The 20,662-nt window shown below is 45.7% G+C and overlaps 2 protein-coding genes across 2 annotated transcripts in view; both read right to left on the reverse strand.

Annotated features, from left to right (window-relative positions):
• Nucleotides 1-2,026: 2,026 nt before the first annotated feature.
• LOC308484483 (peripheral myelin protein 22-like) lies at nucleotides 2,027-7,146 on the reverse strand. The gene is made up of 6 exons (XM_081019475.1): nucleotides 7,069-7,146; nucleotides 5,988-6,175; nucleotides 4,453-4,683; nucleotides 2,965-3,111; nucleotides 2,480-2,593; nucleotides 2,027-2,151 (listed from the first exon to the last, which is right to left on the reverse strand). Exons 3-6 carry the CDS (start codon nucleotides 4,631-4,633, stop codon nucleotides 2,105-2,107), a joined length of 489 nt encoding a protein of 162 aa, XP_080875601.1. The 5' UTR covers nucleotides 4,634-4,683; nucleotides 5,988-6,175; nucleotides 7,069-7,146; the 3' UTR covers nucleotides 2,027-2,104.
• Nucleotides 7,147-13,291: 6,145 nt separating this feature from the next.
• LOC308484478 (protein NKG7-like) overlaps nucleotides 13,292-20,662 on the reverse strand; it is a 102,736-nt gene continuing 95,365 nt past the window's right edge. The window contains exons 2-5 of the mRNA XM_081019470.1: nucleotides 15,810-16,040; nucleotides 14,337-14,483; nucleotides 13,838-13,966; nucleotides 13,292-13,509 (exon numbers count right to left, since the gene is read on the reverse strand). Of these exons, the coding sequence (XP_080875596.1) occupies nucleotides 13,463-13,509; nucleotides 13,838-13,966; nucleotides 14,337-14,483; nucleotides 15,810-15,990 (504 nt within the window). The 5' untranslated portion in view covers nucleotides 15,991-16,040 and the 3' untranslated portion in view covers nucleotides 13,292-13,462. The remainder of the gene's footprint in view (nucleotides 13,510-13,837; nucleotides 13,967-14,336; nucleotides 14,484-15,809; nucleotides 16,041-20,662) is intronic.

Genomic DNA, 20,662 nt, shown 5'->3' on the forward strand with positions numbered 1-20,662 from the left:
TTTTTTTTTTTTTCCCTTCACAATTATTTTTAAAACACTTAACTTCAGATCTTTAATAAAGCTCCCCCCATTGTTCTTTCCAAATTGTAGTCCAGTTTCCTCTTGTTCCGCTGCTAAAACGTTCTAATTCAGAAGCTTAATAAGTCTGCAGGGATTATTGTTATTCAGGAACAAAAACTTGCGTTCAGTCCCTTCCTTTCTTCAATAGAAAATTCTATTGTCTCCTTTAGCTGAACACCCTGTAGACAAAATATTATTTCCGTTTTGCAGCTTTCCCAGAAGATAACCAGTCCTGTAAAATTCCAATGGTATTTTTCCACTTACGACCATCTTTGTAATGTCCCGAAACTCCTCTAGGGGGATTGTTGTAACTTTGTTTTCTCTAGTCCAAAAGTCCGATTGTTATCCATGTTTTCGCCATTTTGTATCCGAGTTTTAACAAGTTGTAGCAGATTGTAACAAATTTAGCCAGCAAAGTTCTCATAATAAAATCCTCTCTGCTTTCCGACTTTGACAGCTACTTTGACAGCTGTCAAAATCTCCGACTCTTTTCACCAGGCTCTCTCTTCAATCACCCCGGTTCCCAGGGGGGGGGGGGTTACGTTTCTTCTCCCTCAGTTCGTCCTCCAGCACAGTTCTTATAATTCCCCATCGTGGAATTCTTAGTTTTTATCAGCAATACAAATCTTTTTGGACCTTGGTTTCCCCGTCCTTGTCTTGGAAGGTTTACAATAGGGGGGGGACTGACTTCCTTTTTGGATCCCCCCCCGCTCGTGTCCAATTCGAAAAGAAATTCTTTTTTTTCCTCCTTTTAAACCCAGTTTCCAAATTACTCACGGGTTGTTGTTAAAAAGTCCGAATTTTCAATGGAAGAAGTCAGCGCTCTCCGCCGGATGGCATGCGGCTGCGCTCGGCAGGGATAGCAGAGGACTCAAAGCACCACGCTTCTCCCCGGCACCCGATCCGTAGCCTTTAAAAAGGCTCCTTCACGAGTCGGGAGGGCGCTAGCGGTGCCAGCCGAGTCTCCATGTCCACGGCCCTCGTGGCCGTGGTTTTTAAGGGTCCCCGCATCGCCGGTGCGGTAGGACCCAGCCCCTGCCGAGCAGGCTCCCTCCGGAGCTCGGAGGGAGTCCGCCATTCGGCGATGGCGCCAACCCGGAAGTGATCCCAAGACCTTGAGATTAAGATTCTCATGCTCTACCAACTGTTCAGCTGAGTCAACATCAATACCCATTGGCTTTGGGGGGGGGATTTTCATTAAAGCTTGGGGGGGGGGACATAGAAAAAGCAATATACAACAGTTTCCATCAAATAAGTTTTTTGCAAAAATATTTGGAGGAATAAATAGGCTGTGTGTGGGAACCTTCTGTTAAAGAGAAAGTCACATCCAAGAAGACTGATTCAAACGGCAGAAGTACTGTGAATTTCGGACACAATGGAGATGAAAAGATTTGGATTATTATAGAATACACAGGAGGAAAGGACTAACAATAGGACCCAGAAATGGGAGGAGGGAAGTCCAGGAGATTCTGTGGAATCTTATTTCTATATTGTATATTGATATGTTATTGTAATATTTTAATTTGAAAAAACCAAATAAATAAATTTACAATATAATTATAATAATGTTCATCATCATTCTTAACTGGTAATAGCAGCATACATTAAGCAAATCATATTTTCCCTGCCAATTGGAGAAGTTCTGTTCAACACCGATCAGTAAATAACTTCCATTTTCTTAACCACTTTGCTGGACTTATAAAAATGTCAGTTTTGTCATTAAAGTTGCCATACATCCGGAATTTCCCAGACATAGCAGGTATTCGGTTCATGTCAGAAGTGTAGATCTCAGCAAATTTCAGTAAAGATAGCTCAAAAACCCTTAGGGGTTTTGCAAAGAAAGATCAACAACTTTGGCTAAAAAGACAAACAAAAAGCCTCAACAACTTTGACAGAAGTTCAACAACTTTTGTGTCCGGATTTTCACTTTTTGAAATATGGCAGCCCTACATTATATTCAATTCCCCCCAGCTCCAACTCGCCCCAGTGCAGGCTGGGTCTGTGTGCCCCGGGTGTCATCTGAAGTGGAAGCACAGCCTTTTCTTCATGCTCCTGTTGACACAGCCCTATCCAAGGCGAAAGTCAGCCCACCTGTCAGGAGAGAAAAGGGGCTGGTTAAGGCATCAGGGGGAGCAGAATAAAACTCCATCCAAGATATCTGGACTGCTGAGCTTGTTTCCTAATCAGTGAGGTCCCAAATTGCCGTTCTAGAAGGCAAAAATATATTCTCTTCCACAGAACTACATGGTGCATTTTGAATCTTCTGCATGGAATACACACCTGCTTTCAACTGTGTTCAAATGGACACACTGTAGAGCAGCCCCAAACTGTTCTGAGCTAAATAATGCAGCAGACTACTCTACACAAAGGTAAACCTTTAAATAAAGATGTACATTTCCAGCATTCGACAAATACTCACCAGTTATAAGGAAGAGAGGAAATGTCGCCCAGCCCAAGCCAAAAGCCCATCCATAAGGGGCAGTTCCTCCTGTCTGCCCTGTGAAGATGGCCATGCCAATCATGACACAAAGAGCTAGAAAGAAAAAAATACATCAGGATATCAAGTTACTTGTTAATTAAATCCTTGATGCTGAGCTGGAAGCTACAGTTAGTGCAAAATGGAGATGATCAACTACTCACTGGGGTGGAATATGACCAACATATATATTGCGGCTGAAAGAAATGCACTGGCTGCCAATCAGCCCCTGTACAAGGTTCAAAATTAGTGTACAAAGCCCTATACAGTCGTACCTTGGTTGTCAAAGGGAATCTGTTCCACTTCCCAAAACATTGGACAACCAAGACATGGCTTCCGATTGGCTGCAAGTGTCTACAGCTCGGATTTCTGGGGTTTTAGGGGCTTGGGCTTAGTGTGGACGCAGATGCTCAGAACCTCCATGATACCTGCAACAAGGCTGGCTTTAGCGGAGTTCTTGGTCTTGGAGATGAAGCCAAGTTGGAAGGAAAAGAAGTTGCAACAAAGGCCAATGCAAGAGATGGCTCCAGCAATCATCCCGAAGAACATGAAGGCTCGGGTAGCATGGTAGAAACCTTTTGGGAAGGAAGGAAGAGAAAGAAAAAAGGTTAAATGCATCTGTGGGATTTGACAATAGCTCTGCAGACATCCCATGAAATACTTTCCACCAGGGATGGGTAGATCAGTTTTATCTGACACATACCAGTTTTGCATGCTCTCTGTCCTGTTTCTGAATTAATCTGTATTTTTTAATAGAAAAGTCCAAATAAATATTCACATTTAAAGGAATCTCCAACAACAAAAAAGTATTTAAATGCCTTGAGGGCACGATTTCCTGGTGGTGCTTCTACTCCTACCTGCTTGGTCAGTCCTGAAAGGGGGGATGTCACCAGTGGTGGCTGATGCATATGAGTACTGGTAGGGCAGATGGCATGAAGACCAAAGGTAAGTGGAGCAAGAGGGAATGTCAGACACAGCCAACCCGTGGTAGGTGGGTGTTGGCTGAAAGCAGACGGACGTTGATGGGCCAATACTCTATTTCCCCTAATGGGCCGGCCTCCTATTATTCAGCACCATGGTTACAGGATTGTTGCATAACCCACTGCACTCCACAGGGGTTCATTCTTTCCCCCATGCTGGTTTATATCTCTATTAAGCTGCTGAGAGACGCTATCAGGAGAGGCAACTGGTTTAGTCTGTATTCTTCTAAGTATCCTTTGAAGCTCATCATAGGTTTGCCAACTTGAAGACTAGCTGTGGTAGGGAAACATCTCTTCTGTGCAACTTGCCCAACGCCACCCATCTTCTCCTGCAATGCACAGCTTCGCAGAACTGAAAAAAGACACACCCAATTCACACTGAGTGACATCGGGGCCCAGTAAACCTGCCAAGAGCACAGTGCAAATGGAGTGGGCACTCCAAAGCACTCCCAGGATCCTTTGCAACATGCAAGGTTGTATGTAAGGTAGGGGCGTCTTGGCAGACAAAAAAAAAGTGGCTTCCTGACAACATATATTAAAAATCAGAGGCAAGGGGGGCTTTATGTGGAAGGTGGGGACTCATCTACACTGGTCAATTATAACGTTAAAAATGTTTTCTTAAAATGTGACACGAGAGGGCACCGTAGAGCAGTGATCCATCGTCAATGGTAAACAGCATTGAGAGCTATATTTTTCATAGTGTTTTTATAGCATTTTTCATATCTGTGTAGATCCAGCCTCAGTGGTAAGAACTACCATCTCCTTTTAATTTTTTTTGCTGCCCACCCACAGCAGCCATTTTGTGCTGGCACCCAGGGTTGAGGAAGGATCAACTAGGTCCCCCACTGCTGCAAACCTTAGAAATGAACCTCAGTTCAATCTGCTTTGGAATACCGCACCTTAAGTACTCCTAGCACAAGACAGAGAAGATCTTACCTTGTACGGCATTAATCGAAGGTGAGTAACAAGTATAGATCGAAAAGATAGGGCCGCAAGCTACCCAGAGGCCACTGTTCGCATTGTCACTTTGCAGCCAGTAGGCTGAGCCCAGGGCGATGAGGAGGAGGAGAAGGCTGGTGAAAGCAGAAACCACAGCGCTGATCTGCAGTATATGCATTGTGAGAACGGTCAGATCGGAGACTGAGGAGCACAATAGGGATGATGAACCTGGGGAAAGGAGACATCCACATTATTCCACATCAGTTGCAGTTTGTGTTCAGGTGTGCTTTAAAGATGCACATGTGCTCAGAGGCCTGCAGCAGACTGTGCTGTCTGGGACAGAAGAAGTTTTCAGGCTGCGCAGACTATGACAAGCATTTAGAATTTATATGTTCATGTTTATGATGACTAAAAGAATGGATGACATTGAAAAATACAGATATATTGGACATAGAAGGATGGGACAACAGATACGGATGGCATGTTTTCGATGGCACGCATATCTAGGTTACGATAAAGCAAAAGTACATAGGGAGGTTTAAAACCATATAATTCAAAAAGCTCTATACACAGTATAGAGATGGAGGCCTTTTCGGTAAAAAGAAAAAATATGGAACCAAATTGGGCAACATATAAAGAAGAACAAAGCCAATTAAAACTGGAGAATTTTGAAGCTATTAGACATTATTGTACGGATTGGTTACAATATCATCAATTAAATAAGGTGTTTAAATTAGAAAAAAAATGGATTTGAAAATGAGATATATCAAAATTAGAAAAGGAATTATTACAGAACAAAAGGAAAATATCATCAAAAACATATAGATTATGGCTGGATTGGGAAGTAGAGGACGAAGAGATCAAGGAAGTGATGATCAAATGGGCAAAAGATTTTGGATATCATTTCCAGATGGAGGATTAAGAAAGATTGTAGCAAAAAGACTAAAAATTCACAGCCTGCTATAGAATAAAGGAAAATGTCATGAAAATGCTGTATAGGTGGTACATGACCCCCAGCAAATTGGCTAAAATATATAAATCAAAATCAAACGTTTGGTGGATGTGTAATCAGGGGGAAGGAACAATGTACCACATGTGGTGGGGTTGTGATAAAATCAAAATATTTTGGAATACTGTCTATGACAAATTTTAAAAAATGTTTAGACAAACATTTGGGAAAACAAACAAACCCTGAAGCCTTTCTCCTAGGCATTATGTGAATCAATATCCCAAAGGATAAGAAAAATGTGTTCTTGTATGCTACAACCGCAGCAAGAATGTTAATTGCAAAGAATTGGAAAGGGGAGACTACACCAACAAAGGGAGAATAGCAAAATAAACTGTGAGAATATTTCCAAATGGCAAGAATGACAGCAGCAATAAAGTATCAACTCTACCAAAAACTATAAAAAGAATGGGAATGTGTAAATTGCTATTATGTGTTGAATAAATTTCACAAAGTCACAATTTAGATAGATATGTTATATATTTTGTGAACTTTCAACCATATGCATACCAAACATGTTCTTTACCTCTATTTTTTCAGTCCTCTCTTTTTGCCTTTTATGGTTTCCCTGTTGCCCTGTTATTGAAAGGACACAGGTTAGTGACAGGCTCTAGCTTATATGGCCACCTCCTCCTGTGTTCTGTAACTTCGTCTTTGTCTCCAGAAATGAGTGAGCAATTGTGTCCTCAATGCTGAAGCTTCATCTGTTGATTTCTGAACACAGAGGCAGCATTCATGAGTAGTAGGCACTGACGGTTACAATATACATGGACTTGTGTCTGGTTCCTCTCTAATAGCTTTATATCCTCTTCCCATGACTGCATCTTACTGAGCGAAATATGCCTTAGGTATGATCCAGATGGCCGTTTCTTTCCCTGCTCCTTTTCCAGGGAAAACTTGCTCTTTTGCTTTAAATCTGAGCAAACGGCAAAACAGCAATCCAAAGAAAGCCCGAAGTGCTGTTTGCTCTGAATGAAGGCTAAAGAGTTGTTTTTCCCAGGGGAAAGATGGAGGACAAGAGGAAGTGTGGATAAACCCTCAGTTTTGCTGGATATTGGTATGTAAGCTCTCTATCAACCTATCTATCTGGGACTGGTGGCTTTGCCTATTTCCAGTGGATGGCAGCTTCATGGGCACTTAAGAGATCCATTCTGTCCCATTTTCTGTAGATAACAAAAAGCAGCAACATTTCACATCTAAATTGTATGCCCTTTCCCCTAAAGTACACATTTTATACTCATCCATCCCACCCAACCAAATATACATTCTGTATGCTCAGAAATGCATGTCTGCCGTAAAATGCACATTTTTGTACTGGAACCGAGCCACAAAATTCAAAGACATGTCTAATCCAATGGATAGCTGTGCTCCAGTCTGCATGCAGTTCCAGGACTGCTTCACTTTCAAAAGTGGATCGAAGAAATGTATCAGCAAAGTTGGCATCGTCGAAATTAGAACAAAGACGTTTATATGTAGTCCAGTGCAAAAATAAAATAAATTGCTTTTAGTCCCTCTCATTTGTTCCCTGTATCAAAATTCACCAAAAAATCAGCTACTGAAAAATTTCCCTTTCCCTCCCACATAAATCTAGAGAAGTTTAATCCCACCTGGCTCAGAATGCCTTCCTCTTTTCTTCAGGTGAAGTCTTCACTCTGGAACAAGGGCCAGGCATGCTCTGACGCCACCACCCATGGGAGTGCACTTTTCCCCTCTGCCAGAGGCGGGGGAACCTATTCGGAAGGTCCGCCCCCAGAGGCTGATGGATCCGGTGGGATTCCAAACGGTTCTAAGAGGTTTTCTGGCTGATATGACTGGCGCCCTGTCAAAGCTCTGGCTGACACGATCAGCCAGAGCTCCCTCTCCTACTTTGTGGAGCCCATTTGCCCCCCCCCCCCCCCGTTATACTCCAGAGCTTAGGACGAGGAAACAAGCTGGGAAATGGCTTGAACGCAAGTGGAGGAAAGATCCATATGAATGCAACCAAACACTCGTAAGGTGTCCTCTATGCTGAAGCTTCATCTGTTGATTTCTGAACACAGAGGCAGCATTCATGACTACTCCAGAGCTTAGGACGAGGAAACAAGCTGGGAGACAGTTAGGACACAAGTGGAGGAAAGACCCGAACACTGGTAAGGGCTCATTATCGAGCCGACCTAGAGGCAGTGAAGGCAGCAAAGAAGGCACACTTTGCTGCCTCCGTTGCATCCTCATTATGTCGTCAGGCAGAGCTTTTCTGGGGTGTATCCTGGCCCAAAGGAGGTGATAGAACCAACGGGAGCCCTTTGTGACTTGTTTGTGAAGCATTTTGAGAATAAAATCACTTGCATCCACCCAAATCTTGGCTCTGCTGTTATAGCAGATGAATCTCATTGTGAGTGGCATATACATCTGCAGACATGTCCAGAGCGAAATCTACACTTGCTGGTTTCTGCAGATCAAACCACAGCTAAAGACACAGGAAGAAGCCAGGGCATAAATTCTTATCTCCCCCTGGCCAGCTGGCACTACTATAATTAGATCTAACTGCTAGGAGCAGGGTAATAATAATAATAATAATAATAATTTATTATTTATACCCCGCCCATCTGGCCGGGCCTCCCCGGCCACTCTGGGCGGCTTCCAAAAGAATATTAAAATACTATGATACATCAAACATTAAAAGCTTCCCTAAAGAGGGCTGCCTTCAGATGTCTTCTAAAAGTCTGGTAGTTGTTGTTCTCTTTGACATCTGGTGGGAGGGCGTTCCACAGGGAGGGCGCCACTACCGAGAAGGCCCTCTGCCTGGTTCCCTGTAACTTGGCTTCTCGCAGTGAGGGAACCGCCAGAAGGCCCTCGGTGCTGGACCTCAGTGTCCGGGTAGAACGATGGAGGTGGAGACGCTCCTTCAGGTATACTGGACCGAGGCCGTTTAGGGCTTTAAAGGTCAGCACCAACACTTTGAATTGTGCTCGGAAACGTACTGGGAGCCAATGTAGGTCTTTCAAGACCGGTGTTATATGGTCTCGGCGGCTGTTCCCAGTCACCAGTCTGGCTGCTGCATTCTGGATTAGTTGTAGTTTCCGGGTCACCTTCAAAGGTAGCCCCACGTAGAGCGCATTGCAGTAGTCCAAGCGGGAGATAACCAGAGCATGCACCACTCTGGCGAGGCAGTCCGCGGGCAGATAGGGTCTCAACCTACGTACCAGATGGAGCTGGTACACAGCTGCCCTGGACACGGATTTAACCTGTGCCTCCATGGACAGCTGTGAGTCCAAAATGACTCCCAGGCTGCGCACCTGGTCCTTCAGGGGCACGGTTACCCCATTCAGGACCAGGGAATCCCCCACACCTGCCCGCCTCCTGTCCCCCAGAAACAGTACTTCTGTCTTGTCAGGATTCAACCTCAATCTGTTTGCCGCCATCCATCCTCCAACCGCCTCCAGACACTCACACAGGACCTTCACCGCCTTCACTGGTTCTGATTTAAAGGAGAGGTAGAGCTGGGTGTCATCTGCATACTGATGAACACCCAGTCCAAACCCCCTGATGATCTCTCCCAGCGGCTTCATATAGATATTAAAAAGCATGGGGGAGAGGACAGAACCCTGAGGCACCCCACAAGTGAGAGCCCAAGGGTCTGAACACTCATCCCCCACCACCACTTTCTGAACACGGCCCAGGAGGAAGGAGCGGAACCACTGTATGACAGTGCCCCCAGCTCCCAGCCCCTCAAGACGGTCCAGAAGGATGTTATGGTCGATGGTATCAAACGCTGCTGAGAGATCCAGCAGAACTAGGAAACAGCTCTCACCTTTGTCCCTAGCCCGCCGGAGATCATCAACCAGTGCGACCAAGGCAGTTTCAGTCCCGTGATGAGGCCTGAATCCCGATTGGAAGGGATCCAAATGGTCCGCTTCTTCCAGGCGTGCCTGGAGTTGTTCAGCAACCACTCGCTCAATCACCTTGCCCAAGAATGGAAGATTTGAGACTGGGCGATAGTTGGCCATCGTGGCCGCATCTAAAGATGGTTTTTTAAGAAGCGGTTTAATAACCGCCTCTTTCAGCGGGTCTGGGAAGGCTCCCTCACGGAGGGAAGCATTCACCACCCCACGAAGCCCATCGCCCAGCCCTTCCCGGCTAGCTTTTATAAGCCAGGATGGGCAAGGATCAAGGAGACAGGTGGTTGGTTTCACTCGTCCAAGCAGCCTGTCCACATCCTCGGAGGTAACAGATTGGAATTGATCCCACACAATTTGACTAGACAGGACTCTAGCACTCCCCCGCCCCGGCCCTGCTCCCACGGTGGCGTCTACCTCTTCCCGAATCTGAGCGACTTTATCTGCAAAAAACTTTGCAAAATCATTGCAGGAGATCATGTGGCCCGTATTGGGCCCCGATGTAGCAGGTGGTTCCGCTAAATTGCGGACCACCTGAAAAAGTCTCCTGCTGCTGTTTTCTGCAGATGCAATAGAGGCGGCGAAGAAAGCCTTCTTCGCCGTCGCTACCGCCACTTGGTAGGCTCGACACTGAGCTCTAACCTGTGTCCGGTCAGCTTCAGAATGGGTCATCCGCCACCGGCGCTCTAGCCGTCTCAACGATTGTTTCATTGCCCTCAGATTCGTGGAAAACCACGGGGCCATCCGGGCTCCATGCAATCGGAGAGGGCGCTTCGGAGCCAAACAGTCAATAGCCCTGGTTAACTCCACATTCCAGCGGGCCACCAGGGAATCAGCTGAAAGGCCATCAACATGGGATAAAGCATCCCCTACCGCTCTCTGGAAACCATTTGGATCCATTAAGTGGCGGGGGCGGACCATCCGAATCGGTCCCACCTCCCTGCAGAGGGGAAGGGTCGCGGAGAAGTCAAGTTGCACCAGGAAGTGGTCTGACCATGGCACTTCTTTTGTTTCGCTTTTACTTAGTGTCAGAACACCAACATCCATGGAGGTAAACACCAGGTCCAAGGCATGTCCGTGGCTATGGGTTGGGCCAAACTTATTCAGGGACAGCCCCATGGAGGCCATGCTTTCCACGAAGTCCCGAGCGGCCCCTTGTAAGGTCGTGTCGGCATGGATGTTAAAATCCCCTAGGACAACCAAACTAGGTGTCTCCAGGAGAACATCCGCCACGACCTGAAGCAGCTCGGGCAGGGAATCCTTGGTGCAGCGGGGAGGTCGGTACACCAAAAGGAATCCTGTACTGCCCCTATTGCCCAACTTCCAGAACATGCACTCAGAGAACTGGGTCTTCCCAATAGGATGCCTGGTGCAAACTAATGACTTCCTAAAAATCACTGCAACCCCCCCTCCCCGCCCACAGGGCCTGGGTTGCTGTGCGTAAGAGAAACCTGGTGGACAAGCAGCGGCAAGAACAGGCCCACCTGCTTCATCCAACCAAGTCTCTGTTACACAAGCCAGGTCAAATCCTCCATCCATGATCACGTCATGGATGGCAGTGGTCTTATGAATCATTGACCTGGCATTGCACAGCAGCACCTTCAGGCTATGTGGGTATCCCTTGCTGATTCTAGTATCCGTCCGGACAGGACCAGACCCGGAGGCAGGGATAGTCCTCAGACAACGACTAAACCTGCCTCCTCTGTAATGACATGGTCTGGTCTTAGCGTAACTCCTCCTCCTACCCGTGATCACTGAGATCGGTTGTCCCAGCGCATCCCCCTCCGTGGAACATACCCCAGCCATTTTGTTGGCTGGGACCCACTCCCCGGCAGCCCTGACCCTTCCCCTTAAGAACAAAATAAGACCTTAAAACAATAAAAAACCCCAGAAAACAAAAAACAATACAAATGAAAAACTATAAAAATTACAAATCCATTAAAATCAAACAAATTCCCAACTAAACATCCATCCCACCCCCATCCCCGTCCCCGCATATACAAAAAAATGAAAGGAAAAGGAACATTTTAAAACAAACTCTGCGCCCCTCCGGATCCCCCTGGGTCGCAGCAGCAGTGACAACAACCGTCCCTGTGAGGCCTGTCAGGCCCCGCCCTGGGCCAGGTGGTGAGTGGCAGGAAGGAGCAGGGCCCTCAGACACCCACACAGGAGAGTCCTCCTGGGCAGCAGAGCGCAGCAGTCCTTGTGAGGCCTCAGGCCCCGCCCCAGGCCAGATGGTGAGTGGCAGGAAGGAGCAGGGCCCTCAGACACCCACACAGGAGAGTCCTCCTGGGCAGCAGAGCGCAGCAGTCCCTGTGAGTCCTTCAGGCCCCGCCCCGGGCCAGATGGTGAGTGGCAGGAAGGAGCAGGGCCCTCAGACACTCACACAGGAGAGTCCTCCTGGGCAGCAGAGCACAGCAGTCCTTGTGAGGCCTCAGGCCCCGCCCCGGGCCAGATGGTGAGTGGCAGGAAGGAGCAGGGCCCTCAGACACTCACACAGGAGAGTCCTCCTGGGCAGCAGAGCGCAGCAGTCCTTGTGAGGCCTCAGGCCCCGCCCCAGGCCAGATGGTGAGTGGCAGGAAGGAGCAGGGCCCTCAGACACTCACACAGGAGAGTCCTCCTGGGCAGCAGAGCGCAGCAGTCCTTGTGAGGCCTCAGGCCCCGCCCTGGGCCAGATGGTGAGTGGCAGGAAGGAGCAGGGCCCTCAGACACTCACACAGGAGAGTCCTCCTGGGCAGCAGAACGCAGCAGTCCTTGTGAGGCCTCAGGCCCCGCCCCGGGCCAGATGGTGAGTGGCAGGAAGGAGCAGGGCCCTCAGACACTCACACAGGAGAGTCCTCCTGGGCAGCAGAACGCAGCAGTCCTTATGAGGCCTCAGGCCCCGCCCCAGGCCAGATGGTGAGTGGCAGGAAGGAGCAGGGCCCTCAGACACTCACACAGGAGAGTCCTCCTGGGCAGCAGAGCGCAGCAGTCCTTGTGAGGCCTCAGGCCCCGCCCCAGGCCAGATGGTAAGGAGTGGAGGCAGTGGACCAGATGTCTGGCTCATCAGCTTGAGGTTCCCAGACCTGCTCAGATGCTTTCCTCATTGTAGCTTCTTTATTATAAAATCATAGAATTGTAGAGTCATCTAGCCGCAAGGGTCATCTAGTCCAACCCCCTGTAATCTTTGGCCCAAATGGGACTCGATCCCAAGACCTTGAGATTAAGATTCTCATGCTCTACCAACTGTTCAGCTGAGTCAACATCAATACCCATTGGCTTTGGGGGGGGGATTTTCATTAAAGCTTTGGGGGGGGGGAAATAGAAAAAGCAATATACAACAGTTTCCATCAAATAAGTTTTTTGCAAAAATATTTGGAGGAATAAATAGGCTGTGTGTGGGAACCTTCTGTTAAAGAGAAAGTCACATCCAAGAAGACTGATTCAAACGGCAGAAGTACTGTGAATTTCGGACACAATGGAGATGAAAAGATTTGGATTATTATAGAATACACAGGAGGAAAGGACTAACAATAGGACCCAGAAATGGGAGGAGGGAAGTCCAGGAGATTCTGTGGAATCTTATTTCTATATTGTATATTGATATGTTATTGTAATATTTTAATTTGAAAAAACCAAATAAATAAATTTACAATATAATTATAATAATGTTCATCATCATTCTTAACTGGTAATAGCAGCATACATTAAGCAAATCATATTTTCCCTGCCAATTGGAGAAGTTCTGTTCAACACCGATCAGTAAATAACTTCCATTTTCTTAACCACTTTGCTGGACTTATAAAAATGTCAGTTTTGTCATTAAAGTTGCCATACATCCGGAATTTCCCAGACATAGCAGGTATACGGTTCATGTCAGAAGTGTAGATCTCAGCAAATTTCAGTAAAGATAGCTCAAAAACTCTTAGGGGTTTAGCAAAGAAAGATCAACAACTTTGGCTAAAAAGACAAACAAAAAGCCTCAACAACTTTGACAGAAGTTCAACAACTTTTGTGTCCAGATTTTCACTTTTTGAAATATGGCAGCCCTACATTATATTCAATTCCCCCCAGCTCCAACTCGCCCCAGTGCAGGCTGGGTCTGTGTGCCCCAGGCATCATCTGAAGTGGAAGCACAGCCTTTTCTTCATGCTGCTGTTGACACAGCCCTATCCAAGGCGAAAGCCAGCCCACCTGTCAGGAGAGAAAAGGGGCTGGTTAAGGCATCAGGGGGAGCAGAATAAAACTCCATTCAAGATATCTGGACTGCTGAGCTCGTTTCCTAATCAGTGAGGTCCCAAATTGCCGTTCTAGAAGGCAAAAATATATTCTTTTCCACAGAACTACATGGTGCATTTTGAATCTTCTGCATGGAATACACACCTGCTTTCAACTGTGTTCAAATGGACACACTGTAGAGAAGCCCCAAACTGTTCTGAGCTAAATAACGCAGCAGACTACTCTACACAAAGGTAAACCTTTAAATAAAGATGTACATTTCCAGCATTCGACAAATACTCACCAGTTATGAGGAAGAGAGGAAAGGTCGCCCAGCCCAAGCCAAAAGACCATCCATAATACCAGGTAGAACTGCTGATTGCTGCCGCTGTACGCCCTGTGAAGATGGCCATGGCAATCAGGACGCAACCAGCTAGGAAGAAAAAATATGTCAGGATATCAAGTTACTTGTTAATTAAATCCTTGATGCTGAGCTGGAAGCTGCAGTTAGTGCAAAATGGAGAGGATCAACTACTCACTGAGGTGGAATATGACCAACATATATACTGCGGCTGAAAGAAATGCACTGGCTGCCAATCAGCCCCTGTACAAGGTTCAAAATTAGTGTACAAAGCTCTATACTGTCATACCTTGGTTGTCAAAGGGAATCTGTTCAACTTCCAAAAACATTGGACAACCAAGACACGGCTTCCGATTGGCTGCAAGTGTCTACAGCTCTGATTTCTGGGGTTTTAGGGGCTTGGGCTTAGTGTGGACGCAGATGCTCAGAACCTCCATGATACCTGCAACAAGGCTGGCTTTAGCGGAGTTCTTGGTCTTGGAGATGAAGCCAAGTTGGAAGGAAAAGAAGTTGCAACAAAGGCCAATGCAAGAGATGGCTCCAGCAATCATCCCGAAGAACATGAAGGCTCGGGTAGCATGGTAGAAACCTTTTGGGAAGGAAGGAAGAGAAAGAAAAAAGGTTAAATGCATCTGTGGGATTTGACAATAGCCCTGCAGACATCCCATGTAATACTTTCCACCAGGGATGGGTAGATCAGTTTTTATCTGACACATACCAGTTTTGCATGCTCTCTGTCCTGTTTCTGAATTAATCTGTATTTTTTTAATAGAAAAGTCAAAATAAATATTCACATTTAAAGGAATCTACAACAACAAAAAAGTATTTAAATGCCTTGAGGGCACAATTTCCTGATGGTGCTTCTACTCCTACCTGCTTGGTCAGTCCTGAAAGGGGGGATGTCACCAGTGGTGGCTGATGCATATGAGTACTGGTAGGGCAGATGGCAGGAAGACCAAAAGTAAGTGGAGCAAGAGGGAATGTCAGACACAGCCAACCCGTGGTAGGTGGGTGTTGGCTGAAAGCAGACAGACGCTGGTGGACCAATGCTCCATTTCCCCTAATGGGCTGGCCTCCTGTTACTCAGCACCATGGTTACTGGCCTGTTGCATAACCCACTGCACTCCACAGGGGTTCATTCTTTCCCCCATGCTGGTTCATATCTCTGTTAAGCTGCTGAGAGATGCCATCAGGAGATGAAACTGGTTTAGTCTGTATTGTTCTAAGTATCCTTTGAAGCTTATCATAGGTTTGCCAACTTGAAGACTAGCTGTGGTAGGGAAACATCTCTTCTGTGCAACTTGCCCAATGCCACCCATCTTCTGCAATGCACAGCTTCGCAGAACTGAAAAAAGACACACCCAATTCACACTGAGTGACATCGGGGCCCAGTAAACCTGCCAAGAGCACAGTGCAAATTGAGTGTGCAGTCCAAAGCACTCCCAGGATCCTTTGCAACATGCAAGGTTGTATATAAGGTAGGGGCGTCTTGGCAGACAAAAAAAAAATTGGCTTCCTGACAACATATATTAAAAATCAGAGGCAAGGGGGGTTTTATGTGGAAAGTGGGGACTCATCTACACTGGTCAATTATAACGGTAAAAATGTGACACGAGAGGGCACTGTAGAGCAGTGATCCATCGTCAATGGTAAACAGCATTGGGAGCTATATTTTTTATAGTGTCTTTATAGCATTTTTCATATCTGTGTAGATCCAGCCTCAGTGGTAAGAACTACCATCTCCTTTTAATTTTTTTCTGCCCACCCACAGCAGCCATTTTGTGCTGGCACCCAGGGTTGAGGAAGGATCAACTAGGTCCCTCACTGCTGCAAACCTTAGAAATGAACATCAGTTCAATCTGCTTTGGAATACCGTACCTTAAGTACTCCTAGCACAAGACAGAGAAGATCTTACCTTGTACGGCATTAATCGAAGGTGAGTAACAAGTATAGATCGAAAAGATAGGGCCGCAAGCTACCCAGAGGCCACTGTTCGCATTGTCACTTTGCAGCCAGTAGTCTGAGCCCAGGGCGATGAGGAGGAGGAGAAGGCTGATGGAAGCAGAAACCACAGCGCTGATCTGCAGTATATGCATTGTGAGAACGGTCAGATCGGAGACTGAGGAGCACAATAGGGATGATGAACCTGGGGAAAGGAGACATCCACATTATTCCACATCAGTTGCAGTTTGTGTTCAGGTGCGCTTTAAAGATGCACATGTGCTCAGAGGCCTGCAGCAGATTGTGCTGTCCTGGACAGAAGAGGTTTTCAGGCTGCGCAGACTATGACAGGCATTTAGAATTTACATGTTCTGGGTTCTGAGGGCAGTTTGCAAATTAAAAAAAACCTGGGACCTCCTTCTCCACCCTGTTCTCATAAAGGGTATATATTATACATCATGTGTATTGCTTAGTGCAATACAATTTATGTATAATATGTAAAGTACACATCCGCTTTCCAGAAACAGCTATGAGCTGCCCAAGGGAGGAGGCAGGCAGTGGCAGACACAGAGAGGCAACGAGGTGCTCCCTCACTGCTGCCACCAGCGCTCGAGACAAGTGCCAGCTCATTCTCCTTCCTGAGCTCAGTGGTGGCAGCACTGGCAGGGGAAATAGGGACATTGTGGGATCAAATCAGTAGCCAGGCAAGGCAAGGAGCCATGAATAATAGATAGAAAGGAAAGAGGAGGCTTCGCCTTGCCAGATCTGAAACTCTATTTTGAAGCCTCATGTTTATGTTGACTAAAAGAATGGATGACATTGAAAAATACAGATATATTGCACATAGAAGGATGGGACAACAGATACGGATGGCATGTTGGATGGCACGCATATCTAGGTTACGATAAAGCAAAAGTACATAGGGAGGTTTTAAACCGTATAATTCAAAAATCTCTATACACAGTATAGAGATGGAGGCCTTTTCAGTAAAGAGAAAAAATATGGAACCAAATTGGGCAACATATAAAGAAGAACAAAGCCAATTAAAACTGGAGAATTTTGAAGCTATTAGACATTATTGTACAGATTGGTTACAATATCATCCATGAAATGAGGTGTTTAAATTAGGGGGGGAAATGGATTTGAAAATGAGATATATCAAAATTAGAAAAGGAATTGTTACAGAACAAAAGGAAAATATCATCAAAAACATATAGATTATTGCTTGTTTGTGAAGTAGAGGGCGAAGAGATCAAAGAAGTGATGATCAAATGGGCAAAAGATTTTGGATATCATTTCCAGATGGAGGATTGAGAAAGACTGTAGCAAAAAGACTAAAAATTCACAGCCTGCTATAGAATAAAGGAAAATTTCATGAAAATGTTGTATAGGTGGTACATGATCTCCAGAAAATTGGCTAAAATATATAAATCAAAATCAAACGTTTGGTGGATGTATAATCAGGGGGAAGGAACAATGTACCACATGTGGTGGGGTTGTGATAAAATCAAAATATTTTGGAATACTGTCTATGACAAATTTTAAAAAATGTTTAGACAAACATTTGGGAAAACAAACAAACCCTGAAGCCTTTCTCCTAGGCATTATGTGAATCAATATCCCAAAGGATAAGAAAAATGTGTTCTTGTATGCTACAACCGCAGCAAGAATGTTAATTGCAAAGAATTGGAAAGGGGAGACTACACCAACAAAGGGAGAATAGCAAAATAAACTGTGTGAATATTTCCAATTGGCAAGAATGACAGCAGCAATAAAGTATCAACTCTACCAAAAACTATAAAAAGAATGGGAATGTGTAAATTGCTATTATGTGTTGAATAAATTTCACAAAGTCACAATTTAGATAGATATGTTATATATTTTGTGAACTTTCAACCATATGCATACCAAACATGTTCTTTACCTCTATTTTTTCAGTCCTCTCTTTTTGCCTTTTATGGTTTCCCTGTTGCCCTGTTATTGAAAGGACACAGGTTAGTGACAGGCTCTAGCTTATATGGCCGCCTCCTCCTGTGTTCTGAAACTTTGTCTTTGTCTCCAGACATTAGTGTGCAATTGTGTTCTCAATGCTGAAGCTTCATCTGTTGATTTCTGAACACAGAGGCAGCATTCATGAGTAGTAGGCACTGACGGTTACAATATACATGGACTTGTGTCTGGTTCCTCTCTAATAGCTTTATATCCTCTTCCCATGACTGCATCTTACTGAGCGAAATATGCCTTAGGTATGATCCAGATGGCCGTTTCTTTCCCTGCTCCTTTTCCAGGGAAAACTTGCTCTTTTGCTTTAAATCTGAGCAAACGGCAAAACAGCAATCCAAAGAAAGCCCGAAGTGCTGTTTGCTCTGAATGAAGGCTAAAGAGTTGTTTTTCCCAGGGGAAAGATGGAGGACAAGAGGAAGTGTGGATAAACCCTCAGCTTTGCTGGATATTGGTATTTAAGCTCTCTATCAACCTATCTATCTGGGACTGGTGGCTTTGCCTATTTCCAGTGGATGGCAGCTTCATGGGCACTTAAGAGATCCATTCTGTACCATTTTCTGTAGATAACAAAAAGCAGCAACATTTCACATCTAAATTGTATGCCCTTTCCCCTAAAGTACACATTTTGTACTCATCCATCCCACCCAACCAAATATACATTCTGTATGCTCAGAAATGCATGTCTGCCGTAAAATGCACATTTTTGTACTGGAACCGAGCCACAAAATTCAAAGACATGTCTAATCCAATGGATAGCTGTGCTCCAGTCCGCATACAAATCCAGGACTGCTTCACTTTAAAAAGTGGATCGAAGAAATGTATCAGCAAAGTTGGCATCGTCAAAATTAGAACAAAGACGTTTATATGTAGTCCAGTGCAAAAATAAAATAAATCGCATTGAGTCCCTCTCATTTGTTCCCTGTATCAAAATTCACCCAAAAATCAGCTACTGAAAAATTTCCCTTTCCCTCCCACATAAATCTAGAGATGTTTAATCCCACCTGGCTCAGAATGCCTTCCTCTTTTCTTCAGGTGAAGTCTTCACTCTGGAACAAGGGCCAGGCATGCTCTGACGCCACCACCCATGGGAGTGCACTTTTCCCCTCTGCCAGAGGCGGGGAAAACTATTCGGAAGGTCCGCCCCCAGAGGCTGATGGATCCGGTGGGATTCCAAACGGTTCTAAGAGGTTTTCTGGCTGATATGACTGGCGCCCTGTCAAAGCTCTGGCTGACACGATCAGCCAGAGCTCCCTCTCCTACTTTGTGGAGCCCATTTGCCCCCCCCCCCCCCCGTTATACTCCAGAGCTTAGGACGAGGAAACAAGCTGGGAAATGGCTTGAACGCAAGTGGAGGAAAGATCCATATGAATGCAACCAAACACTGGTAAGGTGTCCTCTATGCTGAAGCTTCATCTGTTGATTTCTGAACACAGAGGCAGCATTCATGACTACTCCAGAGCTTAGGACGAGGAAACAAGCTGGGAGACAGTTAGGACACAAGTGGAGGAAAGACCCGAACACTGGTAAGGGCTCATTATCGAGCCGACCTAGAGGCAGTGAAGGCAGCAAAGAAGGCACACTCTGCTGCCTCCGTTGCAACCTCATTATGTCGTCAGGCAGAGCTTTTCTGGGGTGTATCCTGGCCCAAAGGAGGTGATAGAACCAACGGGAGCTCTTTGTGACTTGTTTGTGAAGCATTTTGAGAATAAAATCACTTGCATCCACCCAAATCTTGGCTCTGCTGTTATTGCAGATGAATCTCACTATGAGTGGCATCTGCATCTGCAGACATGTCCAGAGCGAAATCTACACTTGCTGGTTTCTGCAAATCAAACCACAGCTAAATGCACAGGAAGAAGCCAGGGCATAAATTCTTATCTCCCCCTGGCCAGCTGGCACTACTATAATTAGATCTAACTGCTAGGAGCAGGGTAAGGAGTGGAGGCAGTGTACCAGATGTCTGGCTCATCAGCTTGAGGTTCCCAGACCTGCTCAGATGCTTTCCTCATTGTAGCTTCTTTATTATAAAATCATAGAATTGTAGAGTCACCTAGCCGCAAGGGTCATCTAGTCCAACCCCCTGCATTGTTTGGCCCAAATAGGAATCGAACCTAAGACCTTGAGATTAAGATTCTCATGCTCTACCAACTGTTCAGTTGAGTCAACATCAATACCCATTGGCTTTGGGGGGGGGGAGAGATTTTCATTAAAACCTGGGGGGCACAGAAAAAAGCAATATACAACAATTTCTATCAAATACAAAGCATTTTTTAAAACATAACAACTAAAAGAAAGAAAATAAAGAAGAAACAAGAAAAGAAAGGGGGTGGGAAGTCTTCTGGTGCTCTGTCAGCTTTACAGACATATGCATAACCCTTGCTCGACAATAACACACAACTCTTCTGCTTTCCGTAGAACTGGGCCTGCTAGTTAGGCATAGCTGTCAACTTTCAGATTTCAAAATAAGGGGTCAGCAGCGTCACCTGTCCCGGGGACAGTCTATGGGATATCTAACAATCCGGGATAGAAGCGGGAAGCAGCAGGAAACGGCACTGGAATAAGGGAATTTCCTGCAACAAAAGGGAAGGTTGCCAGCTATGCAGTTAGGGATGATGGGAGTTGTAGTCCAACAACAGCTGGAGACCAAACTTTAGCAAACCCTGGTCTAGAGATGGATCACAATCCTTCCTCTCCACTTATCTATAATTCAGAGACTGTAAGCTTCACAGTGCCAACTCTGTGTTAAATGAAGAGAAGAATCTGCCAAACACAGGTTTCCTGTCCCTGTTTGAGAGCAACTCATGAAACTCTGAGAGTATTTGG

Source organism: Podarcis pityusensis (assembly GCF_964106645.2).
Source record: "Podarcis pityusensis genome assembly, chromosome: 8".
Taxonomy (NCBI): domain Eukaryota; kingdom Metazoa; phylum Chordata; class Lepidosauria; order Squamata; family Lacertidae; genus Podarcis; species Podarcis pityusensis.